Source organism: Folsomia candida, unplaced genomic scaffold (genome assembly GCF_002217175.1).
Source record: "Folsomia candida strain VU population unplaced genomic scaffold, ASM221717v1 Fcan01_Sc002, whole genome shotgun sequence".
In the NCBI taxonomy this organism is placed as follows: Eukaryota; Metazoa; Arthropoda; class Collembola; order Entomobryomorpha; family Isotomidae; genus Folsomia; species Folsomia candida.
The window spans coordinates 17321023-17341246 of record NW_019091194.1 but is presented as its reverse complement, the minus strand read 5'-3'; the positions used below and the strand labels follow the sequence as shown (position 1 = coordinate 17341246).

The window sequence follows — 20224 nt, the reverse complement described above, 5'->3', positions numbered from 1 at the left end:
TTGTATGCATGCTGTACATATTATGTATACCCCAGTCTTTCCGGTTCGTGTTTGATGAAAAACGACACCATGTCGATCTTCAAATATAAACAGCAGTGAGTGACTCAGGTTGCTCAGTTTGTTTCGAATCACATTTCGTTAGAGAAGGCTCTTAAACGGAAATTGTGTTTGGGTGTGTTTAATAGTAAAATGTTGGACACCAAAACTTGTGAGTGTATAACAAAGCTTGTCGAAAAGTTGGCGACTTCTGGAAAACATCAAATTGATAAAATTGTATTTAGAGAATTTGTCAGTCATGCAGGGTAAGATAATTCCAGACTTTGTTTGGCATCCATTAAATCTGTATTGTTTAACTAGATAAGAAATAAAACTAAACTAATTTCTCCTTATTTATATTTCCAGGCAATCGGAAGATTACATCAAATTCACCCTTGAACGTATATTTCAACATTTGGAGCAGAAACATAGTGAAATACGACTTGGAGCATTTTTAATAATTGACGAACTGTTCAAGTACATTTCGACACAGATATTTAGCAAATCATTTTATAGAATATTAATTAATTTTTGTATGGTTCATTTTCTAGACGGTCGCATTACTTTCGAGAAATATTGCTAGATGATTTTCATACTTTTCTTGAACTCACCGTAGAGAGCAATCCTTCAAAGTTACTCCCACCTCCGCTGCCGACGGCAAAAATCTTGAAACAGAACGTATTACAAGCAATTCAAAAATGGTACTCGACTTTTGGAGTTGATCACAAACGATTAGCATTAAGTTACAATTTTCTCAAAAATAATTTAAAGGTACATTAAACTTAAACATTATAACTATAAATAATCACCAACGACCGACAATTTAATACTTTAAATCGCAGGTTGATTTCCAAGATGCCCTGAAACGAAATGCCAGTGAACTTGCTCAAGAAAGTCGTGAGCGACAACGACATGCCAAGGTTGTCGAAAAGAAAGTTCAAGGGGTGGAAGCCGAGTTAAACGACAACCAAGATGAAATTATGCAAGTCGTAACAGAGATGGATAATTGTTTCTGTCTCCTAATTCCCAAACCAAGCGATTTTGGAGAAAATCAAGTCGACGATGAAGAAGATTCGTCTTCTGAACAGCTCAATCTGCGAGAGCACGGATTTGCAACAACAGGAGTGTCAATCAATGTTCAAAGGTCGAGTTTAGGGAAAGTAGTAGTAACAGAAGATAACCTTCCCATAATTGAAAACTTGAAGGATTTAAATGCTCTGTTAAAGAATCGATTTATTCCTTTGATTAAGAAATGGGTAGCAATTACTTCAAAAGCAAGTACGTTTCTTCTATATCTTTATCACACGATTTTTACAAGTTTTCCAATAAAATTAATTTAACTAAAGTTATTATTACAATGTTTTAGCTAATCAAACGTTATTTAGGAAATTGATGGGACTAAAAGCAAGGTTGGAGAAACAAGTTGATCGATTCAATCAGATCAATGTGTCTCAAGATGATTCTTCAAAAAAAGTTGACTCATCAAGCTCATCAAACGAGGATGACTCTGATTTTGAAGACGTCCCTGAAAAAGAAGGATTCGAGTACGAAGTTGTTAGTCCACCTGTAGTGATGTCACCGCCCGACGCACAAAAACCAAGCACCAGCACCAGCTCGAAAACTTCAACTGGGTGGAGGTTATGGGATGTACAAAAGGACGATGTTAACGTAAGCGGCCGAAGCTGATGAAACTATCAATTTACTAAAGTTGAACTGTTTAACTATATTCAGGATCCTACATCGTTGGTTGCAACTCTAAAGTCTCTGGGACAAAAGACATCAGAGGAATCGGCGACGATTGCTAGCACGTCTCATGCAAGACGCCTCAATCATTCAAAGCAGACGCCAGCAGAAAGTGATACGGAAATACGAAAGCGGAAGTTAATGAAAATTGCTCCAAAGCTACCTTTTGACATTGATCTCTACCATTGGGAGGATAAAGATTTGAAAGCACCATCTGTAGAAATGTACGCATTATACAATATGGACAAATATTTAGTTTACTTATTACTTACTTTGTTGTGTGAATCTGTTGAAATGATGTTTGACACAGAGTTGAAACGGATGGGCACAAGTTTTGGACACCATCACAGGATAGAGGTGGTGAAGTTATTGATGATCCTAATGGCATCGCTTCGTTGCGTACTCGAGTTATCGAGTTCTCGGGTGAATTTGAGCCAGTGAAATGGAGTTGTCGTGCTCCACTGCCAAGTGGTTCCCTTTGTCCTCGAAAGGATCGCTTGAAGGTACGTGGTTAAATTTTCTAATAGTTACAAATCAGGGCATGTTTAAAGGTGTAAAGTCTTCTGAATTACGTGAACAAGGGGCTTTATTTTTGCCAAAAACATAGTGTCCACTTCACGGAAAAATTATTGCACGTGATGACATTGGGAATCCCACGAAACCTGAAGATATCCAAGCCTTAAATAAGGAAAAAGAGATGATGGAGAAGGACAAACCACCAGAGTGGCAGGATCCGCAATTTTTGAAAGAAATTGAGGTTGCTCTTAATAATAATAATAAATACTTAAGAATGTCAGAATTATACATTTGTATTAGACAATTTTTCTAACATAATCTTTGATTTAATAATTTCAAGATTTTTACACACTTTGGAGATTAATTTGATATTAATTTGTATAGGCAGCTACTGGAATGGACCTTATGATTCGTCCTCCCAAAAAAGGCAAACAGAAAAAGAAAACATTTGCCGAAATGTATCCCGGTTTGACAGACGTAGACAGGAAACGTAATACTCCGAGATCTCGACTGGAGAGAAAAATATTCAATAAGTACGTTCATATGTTCTATTTGACTGTAACTCGCTTTGTTCATTGATAATATATTTACCTGTGTGCACCACTTAATTTTGCAGAGCTTCAGTGAAACGGGTAGCGGAAACCTTAGACGAGCTCAGTGCGAAACGATTCAATGATAAGTTTGGAGATCAGTGGAATTACTCCATGGGCAATGAATGACAACTGAGGGGAATTATGTACAAGTTTTTACCTGTGACATGCTAATAATGTGTGACTATTTATCAACTAGTATTTATTAAAGTATTCACGAATAAAGAGCAAAATATCAGTACCAAATCAATCCTTCTCATGTTTTATAATGCATTTATTTAGTTGGATACAAGATTGACAGTGTACAGAAATATAATAAGACATGTATCTTTATCGATGATATAGCAAGAAATATGTATAAAACAGGAAAATTATAAATACTTGAAAACATCAGGTGGTATATGCACCATACATACTAAGCTTGAGGTAGCATAATTAAACCAGGACTTTTAGCTTTGTTAAATTCTTCTATCACTTTAAATATGCTTCCGATTTCTGTTGAATTAAATTCTTCTAATATTCTGCGCCGACCATCGCATAAGACATATACAAAGTCACGAAATTTATCCGCCAAATTCCTCTCTTTAATCAGGTTCAAAACCACGAATGTAACCTAATATAAACAAAATAAAAACTTAGCAAATTGCTTAAATTTCATGTTTACTTGCTCGGTGTTCGTACCTTTTTTATAGTAATGCGACGAACAGCGTTTATGTGCATATTTTCATCGTGGTCGGCAGGATTACAACAATCTCGGAGCCAACCACCATCAGGAAACATTAAGATTTTCATAAATGCCTCAATGGCTACTTTGCCATAAAATTCCAAAGCTTGCTGCCAATTTGTTTCCGTGATTTCAAGCTCTCTTTTCCTTTTTTCGTATAACGCCCGATCGGCCAGGCTATTCAGTACAATATCACCCATATTATGCAGTTGATCAGTAGGTCTTTGGGTTTTCGCTTGCTTCCACAGTGTTAGCGCGTCCTCGGCTTCCTATTAAAAAAAAACAATAAATAAACTACTATTTATAATCTTGAAAACAGATGGGCGGTGCTATTGCATAGACACAGAACTAGAATTGGCATACCAAGTACTCTCTGTAGCAAACGTATTCTCGTACAAGAGCTGGATATACTTTGTCTACAGCAGTTATGCATTCCTGAGTAATCTATATTTCCAATCAATTATACACAAACAATTTGCATTACTTATTTTAAATTGCAACGTATAACATTTATTTTAGAAACAAATAGTATACCTGCTTCGTGAGTCGTTTTACTTTGTCCAAATTTCCCAAAGTAAGATATTTTCGCGAAATCCACACAGTGTACCGCAGAAATTCTACCATTACTACTTCTTGATTTTCGAGAAGGTTGTAGCAAGAACTTATCCATTGGAGCATATCTACGTCAAAGTCTTCTACTTCGTCCCTAAACTTATCAACAATAGCTGTCGCAATTCCCAAGACGTCGAGCATATTATCTGCTGCGCCTTGTAAAAAGTCACGAATTTCGTCGCCCGAGTAGCGAATATCACAATTGATCTGACTGACCACTACAGATGTCTGCAATTCAGAGGATAATTTTTGAACATAAAATGGAATTCCGATGAACAGGCCATTCTTCACAAGGACCTACGCACCAAAACAAAAGGAATGCAATAAAGGAAGAACTACTTGAAAATAAATTAAAATTTCAATTATTCAATGCGACTCACGTTAACGTAGGCGTCGCACGATAAATTCGTTAATGGTTCATTGTAACTCAATTCCGCAATTGCAAATGCCAATAGCACATGTGTCAAAAATCTTATTAGATGATCCAAAATTATTGGATGATCCGCATCGCCACTGCAAGATCAACACGAACAAAATTAATCAAAGAGCACAACTTTTCAAGATTAGACACATCAATTACAATAAAATGAAAACTCACAATAAACTATCGATATTTTTCTGAACTTCCCTCAAGAATAATCCTAAATCATCTTTCATGGTGCATTTTTGAAGAAGTTGAAACATGTGATCAATTGTAAACTCGATTTTTTTCTCAGATGCATCCAATTCATTCAAAATATCTGTTACGTCCAACGCTTGAGAGAAATATTCGAGGGGCAGGTTGACTGATTTTGAGACCGTGTTGAGATTAATTAGCTTTTCCTCAATTTTTGTATTGACGGCCGCTTTCAAGTAAGCCCACAACTGAATACAAGAGGAGAAACACCAAATTTAGCATTATTCGAGATATTTTTGTGGATATATGTATACCTTATCCTCCCAAGTACTTGCAACATCTAGCATGGATTGTCGATGTCCACAACAAGCTCCAATCACAGATCGTTCCCATTTTGATGTCATATCTTGTTCACAGATTGACCATGCAATATTTTTCCAGAGTAGTCGGTGGGGATTTCCAGCTACAACATAGCTGTGCTTAGATCGTTTTGCATTGGGGGTTTCAAGCATATGATCTTGATGTACATGCGACAAGGTGGGAATCGTGCCATCTTCATCAGTGTCCTCATCACTGGCTATTTTTTGAGACATTATGGAACCCAAAATTGCTTTCGCTTTTGCAATATGGCCCGACTGATGTAAATAGCTCACAGCCTTGTCAATATTTCCAGTCCGCAAGTAATGAAATGCGCCTCGCTGTATTCGTAACTCCTCGTCCTATTATTACACCAAACACATTTCTCAAAATATACACAATAGGATAGGTTACAGATAAATATGCTTATGATTTTATTTTGGCGATCGTCTTTACCGCATCCAATGGATGAAGTTCTTTGTTTTCACGAAATGGAGCATCAGCATCAATCTCCGATACCATGAAACCACCCATTTTTTTCAGTTGTTTATCCCTCTGAAGTAAAAATTAAGTAAATGATGCACTGAACTGATAGCCAAACTTATTTTCAGCATGTTTACCTTCAGTGTATCCAACGTTTGTTCCCACGCGATAAGTTTGGGAGTCAGATCAGGGTCAGCTTGTCTGCTGTAATTTAGCTCCAACCAGCTAATGATCATTCCCATCTACCCAAGTAAAAGGAACACATTGTCACAACCATAAGACTTTTGTGCACTCGAGTTTTGCTATAAAAATCAAACTTACCTCTTGCAAGGTTTTATCGCCATGCATTATAGCGTTAGCATAGGTCATTTCGTCCAGTCTGAATCTGTCGTCAATCTCCTGATTGAATGGCACTCTGGGATGCTCTTCTTCTTTTTCACTCAGCCGATCAAAATACAACGTCTTGATCAAGTCCCACGTTTCATATTCCCTTTTCAGCATTCGGTGTAACTGCATTAAATAAAGTTATAAATAAAGTAAAGTACATCTCAGTACAGCATTGCATATGATTTGTAATCACTATAATTTATTTTCTACAAATTGCATATGCCGGGGCATATGTTTTACATATGCCCCTAAATACTTGGATTATTTATTTGGCACTAATTCTTGCATTAATTGTGTTAATTCTTCATCTTACTGGTATGTGACACCCAATTTTTTGAAGTACTCACTAATCCGTCCCCTTAATTTCCAGGACAGGGTCGCCCTTATAAAAACTTCATATTCTTTCATGAGAAGCCATTTGTGCAAAATTTCAGCTCTCCCTGATACCATTGTGTCGAATTTCAGCCTTTTAATTGTAAGATCTATTTCGAGTGTTATGCATCAAACCCCCCACCCACGCCACTAATATGTTCTCCACCGATACGGATCTTTTCTCGGTCGAGCCCATCTTTGAACTCAGTCGTAACATCTCAGATACATGTTTCTCGCAAACTTGGTCAAAATCGGTCAACACGTTCAAGAGTCGTCGAAAGACAGACAGGTGGACCGAAGGACATGAGCTACCTAAGGTCTGGTTCAGGCTAAAAATTGGATACACGACATGTGCATGCTTTCAACTCTTTCATTAGTCACAATTCAGTTTGATGATTCTGATGAACTGATTCGCCACGAAGTGATAATCTGCAATCTCTGATTACTGTGCAAGTGTCACTTGCACAGTAAAAATGCAAAATGACTTACCTTGTCATGAACGATATCCGGGATTTCTGGATCTAGATGCCGGTCAATATCTAACGCTCGTTCAATATGAATCATCCACTCGTCCATTACTTCAAATAATTGAAGTCTGGTCGGCATATTTGCAATGGCTGCGACAAATGCATTATGAAGATGATTCACGGCTGAAATTAAAACAAAACTAGGTTTAGTCTAACATTCATACACGTTCAAATCAGTCACGCCCTATAATTTTTTAACATTGATGAGTGTAGCATATTAATTTGTGATTACAAGTTAGTCCTTCCACACTCTGGTTAAATGAAATTCCTCCCCGCAGTTGATCAGTTTGGTTGTGCGGAAAGAAGCTGGATTCTTCAAAGGAATGGTCGCGAAAGCCTCCAGTGTTGTGAAGAAAGTGTTCGCCGTCCTCTTTCGACTCCAGGATGGATGATTCTGCAAAACTGACTTCGAAACCGTTGCCCCTCTCGCATACAGAAGACGAGGTCGTCATGTTGAAAATATGTCGCACGACCAGAGAGAGTACCGAAATTGAACCCTGTGAGTGTAGAGACCACCACTTTGACCACCACCGATTTTTATGTAAAGTTATTTTATTTTAATCTTAATTTTAAAAAATTGCAGAGATTGAAATTCAAAGTTTGATATGTGAGAGCCGGTGACTGTTGAGAACCAATAAACATGAACCAAACAAACGAAAAACGTGTTAGATCACCCGCTCGCGAGCGAAATTCATGCCGCCAATGAGCAGTGGAACAATGTGTTGAGTTGATCAGCTCATAAAATGATAAAGTTGAAGTAAGAGTTTGCTACAAAATTTCAATTTTTGAAGTTTTACTTTGTTGGACATGTCTTTGTCAGTGATTCAGCAATTGCGGTTGGAGAGCAACCTCGGCTCATCTGCGAGAATTGGCTGGGAGCGACTTTCTATCGGCTTTGACAAGGAGCAGGCTTATTTGGAACTCATGTTGAGAAACACTGTGGTCGGAGATGCAGAAACTGGCAAGAAGCGATCAACTTCCGTCATTGTGTATGGCATTCCAGGCTCAGGAAAAACGACGGTAAAACCATCTTAATCGTGGTTGTGGTTGTGTGTAAAAAAAAGAAAGCGGATACCGTAATTATTAATTGCGTGACTTATTTTTTTTGGAACTTGATTTAAGTTGGTGGAAAGCGCCCTCAAGAAATTGGAAAGCAATCACGAATCATTTTGGGAATCTAGACAAGTCGTACGACTGAATGGTCTGCTATGTGGGGATTTCAGAAGCGCAGTTGAAGAAATATGTTGGCAATTGAGTTTAAAGGGTCCATTTCAAGAAGAAACTGAGAACGGAGGGGCCGAGAATGATTTCTCTTGTTTGGAAGATTTTAACACTGCAACTAGTTTTGAAGGTATAATAAGTCGTGTAATATAACTCAACTGATTACAATGAATAAAATTGTTCTCTTCTTCTAATATTCCACACAGATCGATTGGAACAGGTTATGCAGTTTTTGAAGACAAATATGGAGAGCTTGAATAAGTCTATCATCTTTATTTTAGACAAATTAGACTTATTTGCAGAACATCCAAATCAGCATCTGCTGTACAATTTGTATGATTTAGCTGCCAACTCAAAGTCCACAATTCCAATATGCATTATCGGAATTACGGACAGGGTGGACGTCCTGGAGATGTTTGAGAAGAGAGTGAAATCCAGATTCTCCCACAGGAATATTAACGTTTGCCCAACTTATGACTTTGACAAATACAAGGAAATCGCTCAAAGGTTGATCAGTTTTAAAGAAATGCCAACATCCACCAACGACACTTCTACAAAGAAGAAGAAACGACATGCTCTTTCTCCTGAGAAATTGGATTGGAACAAGGACGTGGAAACTTTATTTACAAATATTGAAGTACAAAGAACGCTTAGAGCGGTGTTCGATATGGATCCTACCATTCTCAAGTTGTCGTCGTTTTTGGTAAAATATTAAAAAGTAGATTTTGTAAAACATGTCGCGTATGCATATAAATATTATTGGGTGTGCACAGTTTACAGTTTTAATAAGTGCTGAGGAAAGCTTAACTGTCAGGAAGTTTCAGGAAGCGTACGAAGACAACGTCTGCCAAAATGATCCTGTGAAAGTGGTATTGGATCTCCCAATAACGGAATTAGTAGTTGTAAGTGGTTAAACCATAATCTGTTCGAATATTCAGAAGGATTTCCAAGTAATTATATTCATTTTGTTGCAGCTTTTATCAGTATACAAACAAATTCAAGGCCAAATGCTTAAGGCCTGGCAACCTTCAAGTTTGTATAAAATCGTAGCGAAAATCATGTCATCCTTCGGTCTTGGGAAAGAGGACTACTTAAAAGCAATAACGAAACTTGAGGTATGCAAAACTCTTATCAGTGGAGACGCGTTTGTGGGCAAGGCTTTAGTTTTGTCTTTAACTATTAATAGATGCTTCAATTGATCGTACCTGTGAGCAATACTCAGCGAAATATTGGAGGCGTTAATAACGTTGGAGAAATTTTCTACAAATGTGAACTGACTTTTTCTGAATTCAAAGACGTATGGAAAAAGTACCCGAACCTTCCGAGTAGCTTTAAAGAGTTATTGTAACGAACTTATATATTATAATATATCAACATATGATATAATATAATGCATTTTGATACATATATATATACGTGATATTTTCATATTTTATATTCGTCTCAAGTTGTCTATTATTGTTCCTTGTACACGTGGTTTTAATTTTCGTACTGTTTTAAACTGTGAAAGAGTAAAAAGGTTGTGCTAGTATCAATTGTTTAAGCAAATGAGTTATTTTTTAAAAAGGACCAAACCCAATTACCTGTATATTTAGATGTTGATCAGTTAATTCGTAAATTCGTAATGCATGAACAAAGAGGTGCATTTTCATATGACGATTATGGTTGCAAGTAATGCAAGGAAAGGGTTGGATTGATTTTGCCCCACAATCTGTTTCTAAACCCAGCATATGGCAGGATATTTTATACGTATGGTGTAAGTATGTTTGTGAATCACGAGGTTGAACATTTTAGGATAGGAATACGAGAGGTTGATGTATACGCGTTTATAACATCAGAATATTATAATCTCTATTCTCTATTCTTTTGCTGCATAAAATAACTGTTGAGTTTGTGGGGCGTATGTACATTCATATATCATGGTTAATTAACAAGTCAATTTAATTTTGGGTGGTGGCTCACTCACTCGCTACCAAAATTTCAGTTGTTCAGTTAAATAGACAACTTTAACTTCATAGTTTCCTTTTTACTTAAGGGAACCTTATGTTTTCATAATTTCCATCAATTCTTTTCGCCGTACTAGGAACTAGGAACTGACATTGTAGGTAAGATGAAATATCCAAAATAAAGACCAGTGACCGCATAATGAAAGTAAACTTATTTTTGTCAAGATAAAGTTTTATAGTGCGATTCTTTTTGCAGTTGAAGCTGAATATTCAAAGATAATCAAATAGTAGCCCAGGAGGCTTAACAAAGGCAAAATGTCCTTGTTCCAGAGTGAAGAGATGACCCTGTGCCAACTGTTCTTGCAATCGGAAGCAGCATACCACTGTGTTAGCGAACTTGGTGAATTGGGCCTTGCTCAGTTTAGAGATGTAATAACGAGTTCATATATTAATTACCCACGCACTTTGATAAGTCTGATGAAGGAATGATAAATTGTGTACCTTTGCAATAACATTTTTCAGCTCAACCCCGATGTGAATGCATTTCAAAGAAAGGTATGACAAATTTATTGGATTGCTTCTTTTACTATATCACCTATCTTCGTCAGGGTTAACAGCTTTATTGTTTACCAACAGTTTGTCAATGAAGTCCGACGATGCGATGAAATGGAGAGAAAGTTGCGGTATTTGGAGAAAGAAATTAAAAAGGACGGCATTCCGATGCTTGACTTGGGAGAAAATCCAGATGCACCACTTCCTAGGGAAATGATTGACCTCGAGGTAACATTTAAAAAAATTATTTGTAGATGTTTTATACAATTGAATGCCAACCACTCTGGTTTATTTAGGCCACGTTTGAGAAATTGGAAAATGAATTACGAGAAGTTAATCAAAATGCCGAGGCTTTGAAGAAAAATTATCTAGACTTGACAGAATTGCGACACATTCTTCGCAAGACGCAAGTGTTCTTTGATGAGGTACGTGGTTGAACTTTAATGCGATTGGGGATGCTTTATTTTGGATTTTATTAAATTTTGTGCCAAGTTATTACTTTTAATTTGATTTCGAAATATCAACAGCTTTTTTGAGGATGATAAAATTATTGAGTTGCACTTACTTGAGTTTTGGCCAACGCCGTTTTTATTTAAATGCCATACTATATATATTAAGTTTTTGCATTTTTGCGTTGTGTTGCTTGCAGCATGGGGAAATTTTATGTAGTAATTGTGTTTACTGCTTATTTATGTTTTTTGTCCCAACTGATTTGTGTGCTTTTCAATCAAACGTCGTGACTTGTTATTAAAATTAATATTTTTAACTTAGCATAAATGTTAGTTTGACAAATTATTAGCCTTAAAGTAATGTTCTAAAAACAATGTCCTCACATGGAGAATATTTGGTTGGATGCATGCTTGTGTAGATGGGCGCAGGAGGAACGGGGTCTCCGGCTCATCTCGGCCATTCAGAAGGATCTCCTGACCATGACGAACATACTGGTTTGCTCTCTGAAGAAGGTCAAGGTCGCACTGGCTACCAAACCTCAAAATTAGGGTAAAGACTCAACAATAGTTAATTTCACTAGGATAACATTGAGCAGTACATAGAATGTGTAGTTTAACTACTTTGAGTTTGAATAGTTGATTATTAACCATACTTACCCCTTTAATCATAACAATTGTCTTCGTGTCCTCTGATAATTCTCTCTGCTTTTACTCACCTTTTCTACCTACATATTTATTATTTTTATTATGGTGGCGGTTACAGCGATTGCAAGTAGATTGAACATTTATTAAACATATTTTTGTCTCTCTCTGTGTGTATTGTCCTGTGATGTGTCAATTTTATGTCCAATCGAACGAATGACAAATCCAAGATTGGTTACAAAAGTGGCGAGAGGAACAAAATCGCACAAGGTGTCAGGTTAGCTAGTAGGCAGAGCTGCCAATTAATTAGTCAATCAGCGCGTGCATAGTTTATCGGCTTAATCGAGCGGTAAAGGCGTGGCTACATATTTATTTATCAACGGAGTGCGAGTTCAAGCAGCTCCAATTAAAGTGATAGATCAACGACTGAAAAGTATACTTGCAACTTGGACAAAGTGATCCCATTTTGAACTTACATGTTCTTTTGCATTGTAAATAAAGCGTGAGGGAGATGATGGCCAGAGCCAAGCACCTGCAGAAATTAGAACGATTCAGGAAGCCACTTTTTCAGCTCCCATTGCGCCGGGGATGAATGCCCCTCCACAGCTTGGGTGAGTTCTTCTGATGAAGATCAGTATTTTTTAAATTTGGACAACCCTGTAACCACCACCATTAACATTTTTATTATCACTTATTATTACTATACGATACAATCCAAGTAATATTATATTCTGAATGAGTGCATGGGAATATTGATGTAAATGATTGTGTGAGTATGTAGATTGTGAGTGATGAATTTGTGCAATACGTCACGACGGACATAAAAATAACTGCGCTAATTATCAAGCTGTTTTTCTTAGATTTGTTGCTGGTGTTATCTTGAGAGAACGTCTTCCTGCATTTGAGCGCTTACTTTGGAGGACATGTCGAGGACTTGTATACCTGCGACAAGCAGAAATTGAGACACCATTAGAAGATCCGTCTTCCGTGAGTTCCGATTATATGTTACTTACCTCGGGTACTCCTGATAAATGACCAGAGTAAAAATATAATGGCTTGATGTAATTGACGTTGCAGGGGGACCAAGTGTACAAGTCAGTCTTTGTCATCTTCTTTCAAGGAGACCAGTTGAAAACCAGGGTGAAGAAAATTTGCGAGGGCTTCCGTGCAACTTTATATCCTTGTCCTGAAACGCCGGCAGAAAGGAGAGAAATGAGCATTGGAGTCATGACCAGAATTGAAGATTTGAACACTGTAAAATATATACGTCTCACGATCATTGTTAAACACATAAGAATGTATGAATTAATTTGTGGTGTTTTTTGGATTAAGGTTCTAAGTCAAACGCAAGATCATCGTCATCGGGTTTTGGTTTCTGCTGCGAAGCAAATCAAAAATTGGTTCATTAAGGCACGCAAAATCAAGGCCATTTATCATACGCTGAACCTTTTCAACTTGGATGTGACCGAGAAATGTTTGATTTCCGAGTGCTGGATCCCAGTGGCTGATATTGAAAACATTCAGATGGCTATGCGACGAGGAACTGTAAAATATTTGTCTCTCTCTTTCTTGTTTCTCATTCACACACCACATTTGATGTGTTTTATGTCCTTAGGAAAGGACCGGGTCTACAGTTCCCCCCATTCTTAACCGCATGCAGACTACTCAAGATCCACCCACGTATCATAGGCTAAACAAATTTACTCGTGGTTTCCAAAATCTCGTAGATGCTTATGGAATAGCATCGTATAGGTGAGAAGAATTTCAACTATATAATTTTAGTGTAGAGCTATGTTGCTTAAAATTTGCCTGTCTATAATTTTGCAGAGAAGTCAATCCAGCCCCGTACACAATCATCACTTTTCCATTCTTGTTTGGTTAGTCCTTATTTGTTTATTTATAATTCGGTGGATATGAGAATGGCAAGGCCTTTACTCGAGAAGAGGTGGAAGGATTCATTTTAGTTATACCTAAGTATTCCTGATAATTCAGGAATACCTATTTTTATTGAATTTAAATATATAATCAGTCTGTTAGTAGGCCAGTCTGTGAATAAGCAGGAATATTTGTAAATATTGTTCATCATAATCCGAGAGCCCTGTTTTTAAAATGTAATGTATTAAAAACGACTGATTGTTTTACCCCACAGCCATCATGTTTGGGGACGCTGGTCATGCTCTTTTGATGCTTCTGTTTGGTGCATGGATGGTTATTAAGGAAAGCAGTTTGTTGAAGATGAAGAGCAAAAATGAGGTAAAGATGGGAACATTTAGTGGAATTCAACAGCTTTAAAATTAATAAAACTTTATACTTGATTTTCTATTTTCTGTTGTTTGTTAGATTTGGAACATTTTCTTTGGCGGACGATACATTATTTTGCTTATGGGAATATTTTCCTTCTACACGGGACTTATTTACAACGACGTGTTTTCGAAATCCATCAACATATTCGGATCGTACTGGTATGTAAATCGAACCCAGGCATATCTTCAAGAACCTGATGTTAAGGAAGTTATGTTGGATCCGAAAACCTCATTTTACGATTATCCTTATCCCGTTGGGTTGGATCCAGTATGGCAGGTAACATCCACTCTAATAAAGCGTTAGTGTTAAGTCGCTGACTGAGTGAGTGATCGAATGCAAGTTGCCCCGTAGAGTAGACAAAGAATGAAGCGGAGCAACCACTGCATGCATGCACTGCACTGCATGAATGAATGCATGCATGAACATCCCACATACATACATCACTCATCAATAGTGGTTATCATGATAAGCGATCGTGATAAACACTATTAATTAATTATTTTAGTTTGAGAAACTCCACCCACAGCGAGTGGCATATCAATTCGAATGTATTTTTGACGCTGAATCCAACGTCAATGGTTTTGACCTCCGAGGCCCGCGTGACCTTCCCGTGACCGTGGGGGGTAAATATGGCTTATTCGTGATGTCGCATATCAATTCGAATGTATTTTTGAGGCTGAATCCGAATCCGTCAATATCTTGACGTTAATTGTAGAAGTTAATGGGGTTTATGGAACTTAACGGGAGCGTGAAGCGTGGGAATTTAAATAGTTAGCTATGCAGTTACTCCCACGCGACGGGAATTTAAGTAATTAGCTATTTAACTACTCCCACAAGGGGAAATCAAATTGTACTGTGACCAGATTAATTAAAATGCAGCATGACTTGGGCAAACCCTCACTCTGATGTATGTATGTGATATGACAACGTCTCCACTGGGAATTATTTAAAGTATAGTACGACGGAATTTTCGCTTTGGGCACACCCCCCACTGGAACCCTAGAACCCGGCCTTGGCCGGGCTATACGCTAGTTTGATATATTGTGCTATCAGATATCTATGTAGCATGTACAACATATTGTCGTAAAGATAATGTTGGCGAGCAATTATCTCGTATATTTAAGTAGCCTTTCCTTCTCTGTTATACATAGGTGGCAACAAATAAAATTGCGTACTTGAACGGATACAAGATGAAGATCAGTATCATTCACGGAGTGGTACACATGATATTTGGAGTCGTCCTTTCTTTGTGGAACCATGTCTATTTCCGAAGACCCATTAATATTTTTTGCGAGTTCATCCCTCAACTCATTTTCATGCTCTTTCTCTTCCTCTATCTCTGCATTTTGGTCTTCCACAAGTGGATTTATTATGGAGCCAGAATGGGTATGTATAAGCGGTTTATACATGGGGATTAATAGTTGTGTTGGTTTAATTTACTTTGAACAATGCGTAAAAACTACGGACTTAAGTCTTATGTCGAAAATTCATACAATTCGAACGAATACAAATGGTGCAAACACGGTCATTGTGATTGACTCGGTGTGCCCGCATGTCGACAACACCTTCGTCCATCTTCGTCAACCTGTCGAATTTTGGAAGATCCGGAGCTTTGGTGAAATGCACACAAATTGGATAAGAGATTCTGACTAACTTCTGATTATTAATCACGTGATGGTCCCTGTCACCTGATCCAGCGTCAATCGCCATGACCGTGTTTGTGCCATGTAGTTTTGAAACTTTTTATCGCCTATTCTACGACTGCGATTGAAACAATTTAAGTGATGCATTTCGAATAATTTGTTGTTTTTTGACACAGTGGAAGGTCGATATAATGAACATTGTGCGCCATCAATCCTGATCACCTTCATCAATATGGTACTCTTTAAGGGGGCCGACAAGACGGAACCTCCCTGCAACAACTACATGTTTACGGGTCAAGAAATCCTACAGAAATTTCTAGTGTTGGCTGCTCTGCTCTGCGTACCATGGATGCTTTTTATCAAGCCTTTCATTCTTCGGTCGCAGCACAACAAAAAAATGTTGCTGGAAGGGAAAGTGCATCAGACAGGTGGGGATGACCTCGAGTCTGGAGAGACCAATGGAATTGCGACTGAAGATACAAATGCCTCCACAGCACCAGTTCCAGCTACAAACGGAGGACAAACTGCGGCTCCTTCGTCGGCTGGTGGTGGTGCACATGGTGGTGGACATGGGCATGGAGAAGAAGAATTCGAATTCTCAGAAATTTTTATCCACCAAGCAATCCACACTATTGAATATGTGCTGGGATCTGTCAGTCATACTGCAAGTTACTTGCGTTTGTGGGCCCTGAGTTTAGCTCATGCTCGTAAGCGTACATTGCTATATTATTATATCTTTGAATTTATTACTCCCAGTTTGTTAATTAACACTTGTGTATTTCTTTGTGTTTGGTTTTAGAACTCTCTGAAGTCCTGTGGTCCATGGTCCTTCGAATTGGATTGGCACAAAAGGCGTGGTGGGGCGGAATTCTTCTGTGGGCCATATTTGGAGCCTGGGCAGTTTTGACTGTAAGCATTTTGGTACTTATGGAAGGACTTTCTGCATTTCTACATACTCTTCGTCTTCATTGGTTAGTCTAAACACTTGTTAACTATTCGGTTAGCCGAATACGGAAGAAAAGTAACTGATGACAAATTATTATTTTTATAGGGTTGAATTTCAAAGCAAATTCTATACTGGACAAGGATACCAATTTACTCCATTCTCCTTCAAAGACATGCTCGCTGCAGCGGACGGATTGGACGCTGCAGATTAAATTGATCAAGTCTACCAAATCATGTAGTGATGAAGGACACCTGTCCCAATTTCAACTATCCGATTTTTGTAATTGTGTAGTGTTCTGAGTTGTAGTTAACCTTCCAATGGGCGAGCGGTGTCTCATTCCACGTCTTAGCATCTCAGCTCATTTAGTTTAGTTAATTAAATAGTCATTATAGTACTTGTTCTTCTGAGAAACATATATTCCATAGCGTGTCGTTTGTTCTTTGTTGTTAGATACGATTTACCAGTCCAATTGTGTCATGGCGCTGTCTTCTTTAAAGCCTATTGGCGATTTAACATTCCGTAATATGCATACTTATTATTATACAATCAATCTGACGACATATCTTGTACCTGCTCCTCCATTTGAAAGACTTCATATTGAACTTGAGCCTAAAAATATTTATCTAAAACTGAATCTACGAGTTGAACACTACTTATCCAAATCGCAAAACCTTTCTCATTCGAAATCTCTAATCTCCTACAATATTATCGTGTGCTTATCCTGGTGATAATAATCATTACTCCATACAGTTCTATTAAATGTTACATTCATTCCTTTATTATACCGTTCTAAAGTTACAACGATTATTGTTCGCCTTTTGCAAATCAAGGATTGTGATCAGTCGACCAAAGTGCACTGAATTCAACATTGTATAACTTTACACTCGTGCGACACAACATTAGTTTTTTCGGTAGCCTAAATATTAGTGAATAAAAGCAACACATAAATATTCAGCTTAATTAGTTTGGGCTTAATTTATTTAACCATGTAACATGTAAATATGCATTGCAGATATAATTCATACTGATCCTCATTTTCTTGAGGCATCGCGTTGAGTCGTCTTGTGATAAATGTATGAACATACATATCAAACCCTGTTGGTGGTAATCCATCCAATGTAATTTGGTATATTTGTATAAACACCGGGTATTGTGTTGACTGAAAAATATACATAGATGAAGTATAAAGTACGCATGATTACGTTAATGTTTTAGATTTTATACCTCCACACCCAATGCCCCAACTGACAAGACCAGCCAAGAACCACTGCGTTCCTACTTGACAGACTAGAGGAGAACCTCCATCTCCCTAATTTCGTTACATCGTCATTGTAACATGAAACCGTTTCAAATCGTAATGAGTTAAAAAAAATTGGTGTTACCGTGCATGAATCCTGTAATCCAAGAATAGACATGCAAAAATTTGTTAAATGTTAGTATTTTATTTTCTACCAAGTATTTAAAACTAAATATTTTCGTTCTAACCTTCCCAGGCTCTCCTCCAGCGCATAGAAATGCTTGTTGATTAAGAATGAACCCAGCCCCAAGACGCGTCGTCTGCATTCTGGTCTGACATGTTGGTCCATCCAAAACTGGAAGGTCAACCTCCCGCATGACCGTTGAGTACACCCCATTCACCTTCAAATTAAAGTGGAATTAAATAAATAAACATGTTGTGTACTTAAAAAATCCATATGATTTTTTAAGATTTTGTATGATTTTTAAAAAAATCACTATGATTTTACTCACAAAGGAACTAGCTCCAAATCCAGACACCCAACACCTGCAATTTATTCGTCCACCAATGCACAACATGTATATGTATTTAAATAGCTTCAAGAGTGTAATAATACAAAAATTAACCTTTGTCCTGCAAATGAGGCTCCTAAAGCAGGAAGACAAATTGGGCGAATGTGAGGATTTGCGTTGAAATCAACGGAACTCGCTAATTTCAAAACAGCAATGTCATTTTGCAGATTAGCAACCTGGTATTGTTCATGAATTCGGATAGTAGTAACGGCAATCTCTACGGCGGGGTTTGGCTCATTCACAGCGTTCAGGATGTATTCGCCGAGACGTACTTTTAGTCCAACCCTAGAACATTATAGTCACTAGAGATGCATGTCATCTTGTACCACCAATAATAATTAGAGAATGATTAAGTCTATCATCATACGTCAAAGGAGTGACCTTATGAGCAACTGTGAGCACGGTATTCCCATCGATCAAAACTCCTATGAATTAAGGGATTTTACAATATAATCATGATGATAATGCAGCAGTGATAAATGGCTAGTTAAGACGGCTTATCGGAGGCCGTGTTATAAAAACTGACATATTTATTTAAGCGCCATATGTACATACCTCCCCCGATGTAGCTGTTGTCGGTGCCAAGAACTACCACCATCCAAGGATATTCAGAATAAGATGCCTGTTGTGGACAGAATTTGTACAAATATGTAATGTGACTAGTTTGTGTAGTGGATAAATTTCACAGGCCAACCTGTCCAGCGCCCACGGTATATGCCGGGAAAGGGATCAAGGGCTGCGTTCCACAAGTTGGAGGGGTGACCACTATTGGGGGCGTCGTGCTGATCAGATTACAGCAGAATCGGTTGGGGGGAGTGCACACGGGAAAAGCGGGCTGAAATGCATCACAAACAGGAAGAAATATGATCAATTTATTAAATCACTGCTGAGATCTGTCCATTTCTCATGAAAAATTATGTACGTTGTTGAGTACTCGTGGGTCCACGGCCGAACCCCCATCGGCACAATTTGTCGCCGGCGTGCATTGGCATTGGCCTGGAGTCACAATTGCCGGCACAGGGGTCACGATGATGAGTCCTAAATAAAGTAAGAAAACCCAAACCCTTAGTGTTTTTAAAATCTGAATTAATCCACCAACTCTCGTCAACTTTGGATGTAACCTGCCTTGCCCAACAATTCGACACACTTGATTCCCAAGGAAGAGGAAAAGTACAAATAATCTCTTTGAGTGGCAACCTGTCATAATTCCTCAGATGTACATAAAGTGTACAATTCAAATATTTAACTTGATCTGGAAGATTGCAAAGTAAGAATGACGTGAAAGAAATCGTGCTCGTAGATTTTAACAAGTAGTGGGTGACATTGGACCTAAATAATGACGTGGCACATAACTGCTTTAAAACGCTCTCTGGAAAAAAGGTTGTCAGTATTAGATAAGTGATAACTTTTAAGCCGATTGTTGTTCATGTAAGGACATTGTTATTTCCACTAAAAGTTTATTGTGAGAAATCGCATCGTCAGCATTTTTTCGGGTCTGGGTCATCCTCATCAACGCTAATACATTTGTCATTATTTTACATTACAGTATAAATTTAAATGACTGTGAAACAACCGGATGTTCTATAATCCTTGCAGTATGTAAGTAGCAAGCAATCAGCTTTTTGAGACAAAATTACCCAAATTAACCGCAATTAAGTCTTATTTTGTGAATGATAATGCTCATACAGAACAACTTGCAACATGCCAACTGAATCAGTTTAGATGATTAGCATCTTCCGGTAAAGTTTG

At 37.8% G+C, this 20224-nt stretch overlaps 5 protein-coding genes across 8 annotated transcripts; 3 read left to right on the top strand and 2 right to left on the bottom strand.

Moving 5' to 3' along the window:
• Positions 1 to 37: 37 nt before the first annotated feature.
• Positions 38 to 3135, top strand: LOC110844226 (UV-stimulated scaffold protein A). Of its 2 annotated transcripts, none has more exons than XR_002547421.2 (10): positions 38 to 302; positions 403 to 513; positions 588 to 807; positions 879 to 1314; positions 1403 to 1704; positions 1768 to 2003; positions 2090 to 2282; positions 2387 to 2536; positions 2684 to 2828; positions 2912 to 3135. XR_002547421.2 is itself a non-coding variant. In XM_022090376.2 (10 exons), the coding sequence occupies exons 1-10, from the start codon at positions 190 to 192 to the stop codon at positions 3012 to 3014; spliced, it is 2013 nt and encodes a 670-aa protein (XP_021946068.1). In that variant the 5' UTR covers positions 38 to 189; the 3' UTR covers positions 3015 to 3135. The 2 variants fall into 2 exon arrangements, 1 of the variants encoding a protein (XP_021946068.1); XM_022090376.2 differs by having other exon boundaries at positions 2680 to 2828.
• Positions 3136 to 3138: 3 nt separating this feature from the next.
• LOC110844224 (nuclear pore complex protein Nup107) lies at positions 3139 to 7578 on the bottom strand. Its single transcript, XM_022090375.2, has 12 exons — positions 7196 to 7578; positions 6926 to 7086; positions 5999 to 6187; positions 5815 to 5919; positions 5651 to 5749; positions 5152 to 5556; positions 4820 to 5085; positions 4602 to 4734; positions 4144 to 4518; positions 3973 to 4053; positions 3567 to 3878; positions 3139 to 3498 (listed from the first exon to the last, which is right to left on the bottom strand). The coding sequence occupies exons 1-12, from the start codon at positions 7413 to 7415 to the stop codon at positions 3301 to 3303; spliced, it is 2544 nt and encodes an 847-aa protein (XP_021946067.1). The 5' UTR covers positions 7416 to 7578; the 3' UTR covers positions 3139 to 3300.
• A 79-nt stretch (positions 7579 to 7657) lies between these two features.
• Positions 7658 to 9715, top strand: LOC110844227 (origin recognition complex subunit 4). Its single transcript, XM_022090377.2, has 6 exons — positions 7658 to 7983; positions 8086 to 8314; positions 8391 to 8887; positions 8958 to 9086; positions 9159 to 9299; positions 9371 to 9715. Exons 1-6 carry the CDS (start codon positions 7771 to 7773, stop codon positions 9530 to 9532), a joined length of 1371 nt encoding a protein of 456 aa, XP_021946069.1. The 5' UTR covers positions 7658 to 7770; the 3' UTR covers positions 9533 to 9715.
• A 266-nt stretch (positions 9716 to 9981) lies between these two features.
• Positions 9982 to 17626, top strand: LOC110845147 (V-type proton ATPase 116 kDa subunit a1). 2 transcript variants are annotated; one of them, XM_022091510.2, is made up of 17 exons: positions 9982 to 10289; positions 10387 to 10559; positions 10653 to 10685; positions 10767 to 10910; positions 10979 to 11107; positions 11551 to 11681; positions 12634 to 12760; positions 12851 to 13027; positions 13106 to 13318; positions 13389 to 13525; positions 13601 to 13650; positions 13923 to 14026; positions 14114 to 14353; positions 15229 to 15463; positions 15897 to 16427; positions 16520 to 16691; positions 16772 to 17626. In XM_022091510.2, exons 2-17 carry the CDS (start codon positions 10446 to 10448, stop codon positions 16875 to 16877), a joined length of 2643 nt encoding a protein of 880 aa, XP_021947202.1. In that variant the 5' UTR covers positions 9982 to 10289; positions 10387 to 10445; the 3' UTR covers positions 16878 to 17626. The 2 variants fall into 2 exon arrangements, with proteins under 2 accessions (XP_021947202.1, XP_021947203.1); XM_022091511.2 differs by lacking the exon at positions 11551 to 11681 and adding an exon at positions 12275 to 12384 and having other exon boundaries at positions 9983 to 10289.
• On the bottom strand, positions 17422 to 19907 carry LOC110843550 (phenoloxidase-activating factor 2). 2 transcript variants are annotated; one of them, XM_035847998.1, is made up of 11 exons: positions 19601 to 19907; positions 19410 to 19513; positions 19170 to 19310; positions 19031 to 19097; positions 18843 to 18900; positions 18530 to 18760; positions 18416 to 18449; positions 18152 to 18304; positions 18049 to 18060; positions 17891 to 17975; positions 17422 to 17825 (listed from the first exon to the last, which is right to left on the bottom strand). In XM_035847998.1, the coding sequence occupies exons 1-11, from the start codon at positions 19677 to 19679 to the stop codon at positions 17755 to 17757; spliced, it is 1035 nt and encodes a 344-aa protein (XP_035703891.1). In that variant the 5' UTR covers positions 19680 to 19907; the 3' UTR covers positions 17422 to 17754. The 2 variants fall into 2 exon arrangements, with proteins under 2 accessions (XP_035703891.1, XP_021945208.2); XM_022089516.2 differs by having other exon boundaries at positions 19398 to 19513; positions 19601 to 19904.
• Between the last annotated feature and the right edge of the window lie 317 nt (positions 19908 to 20224).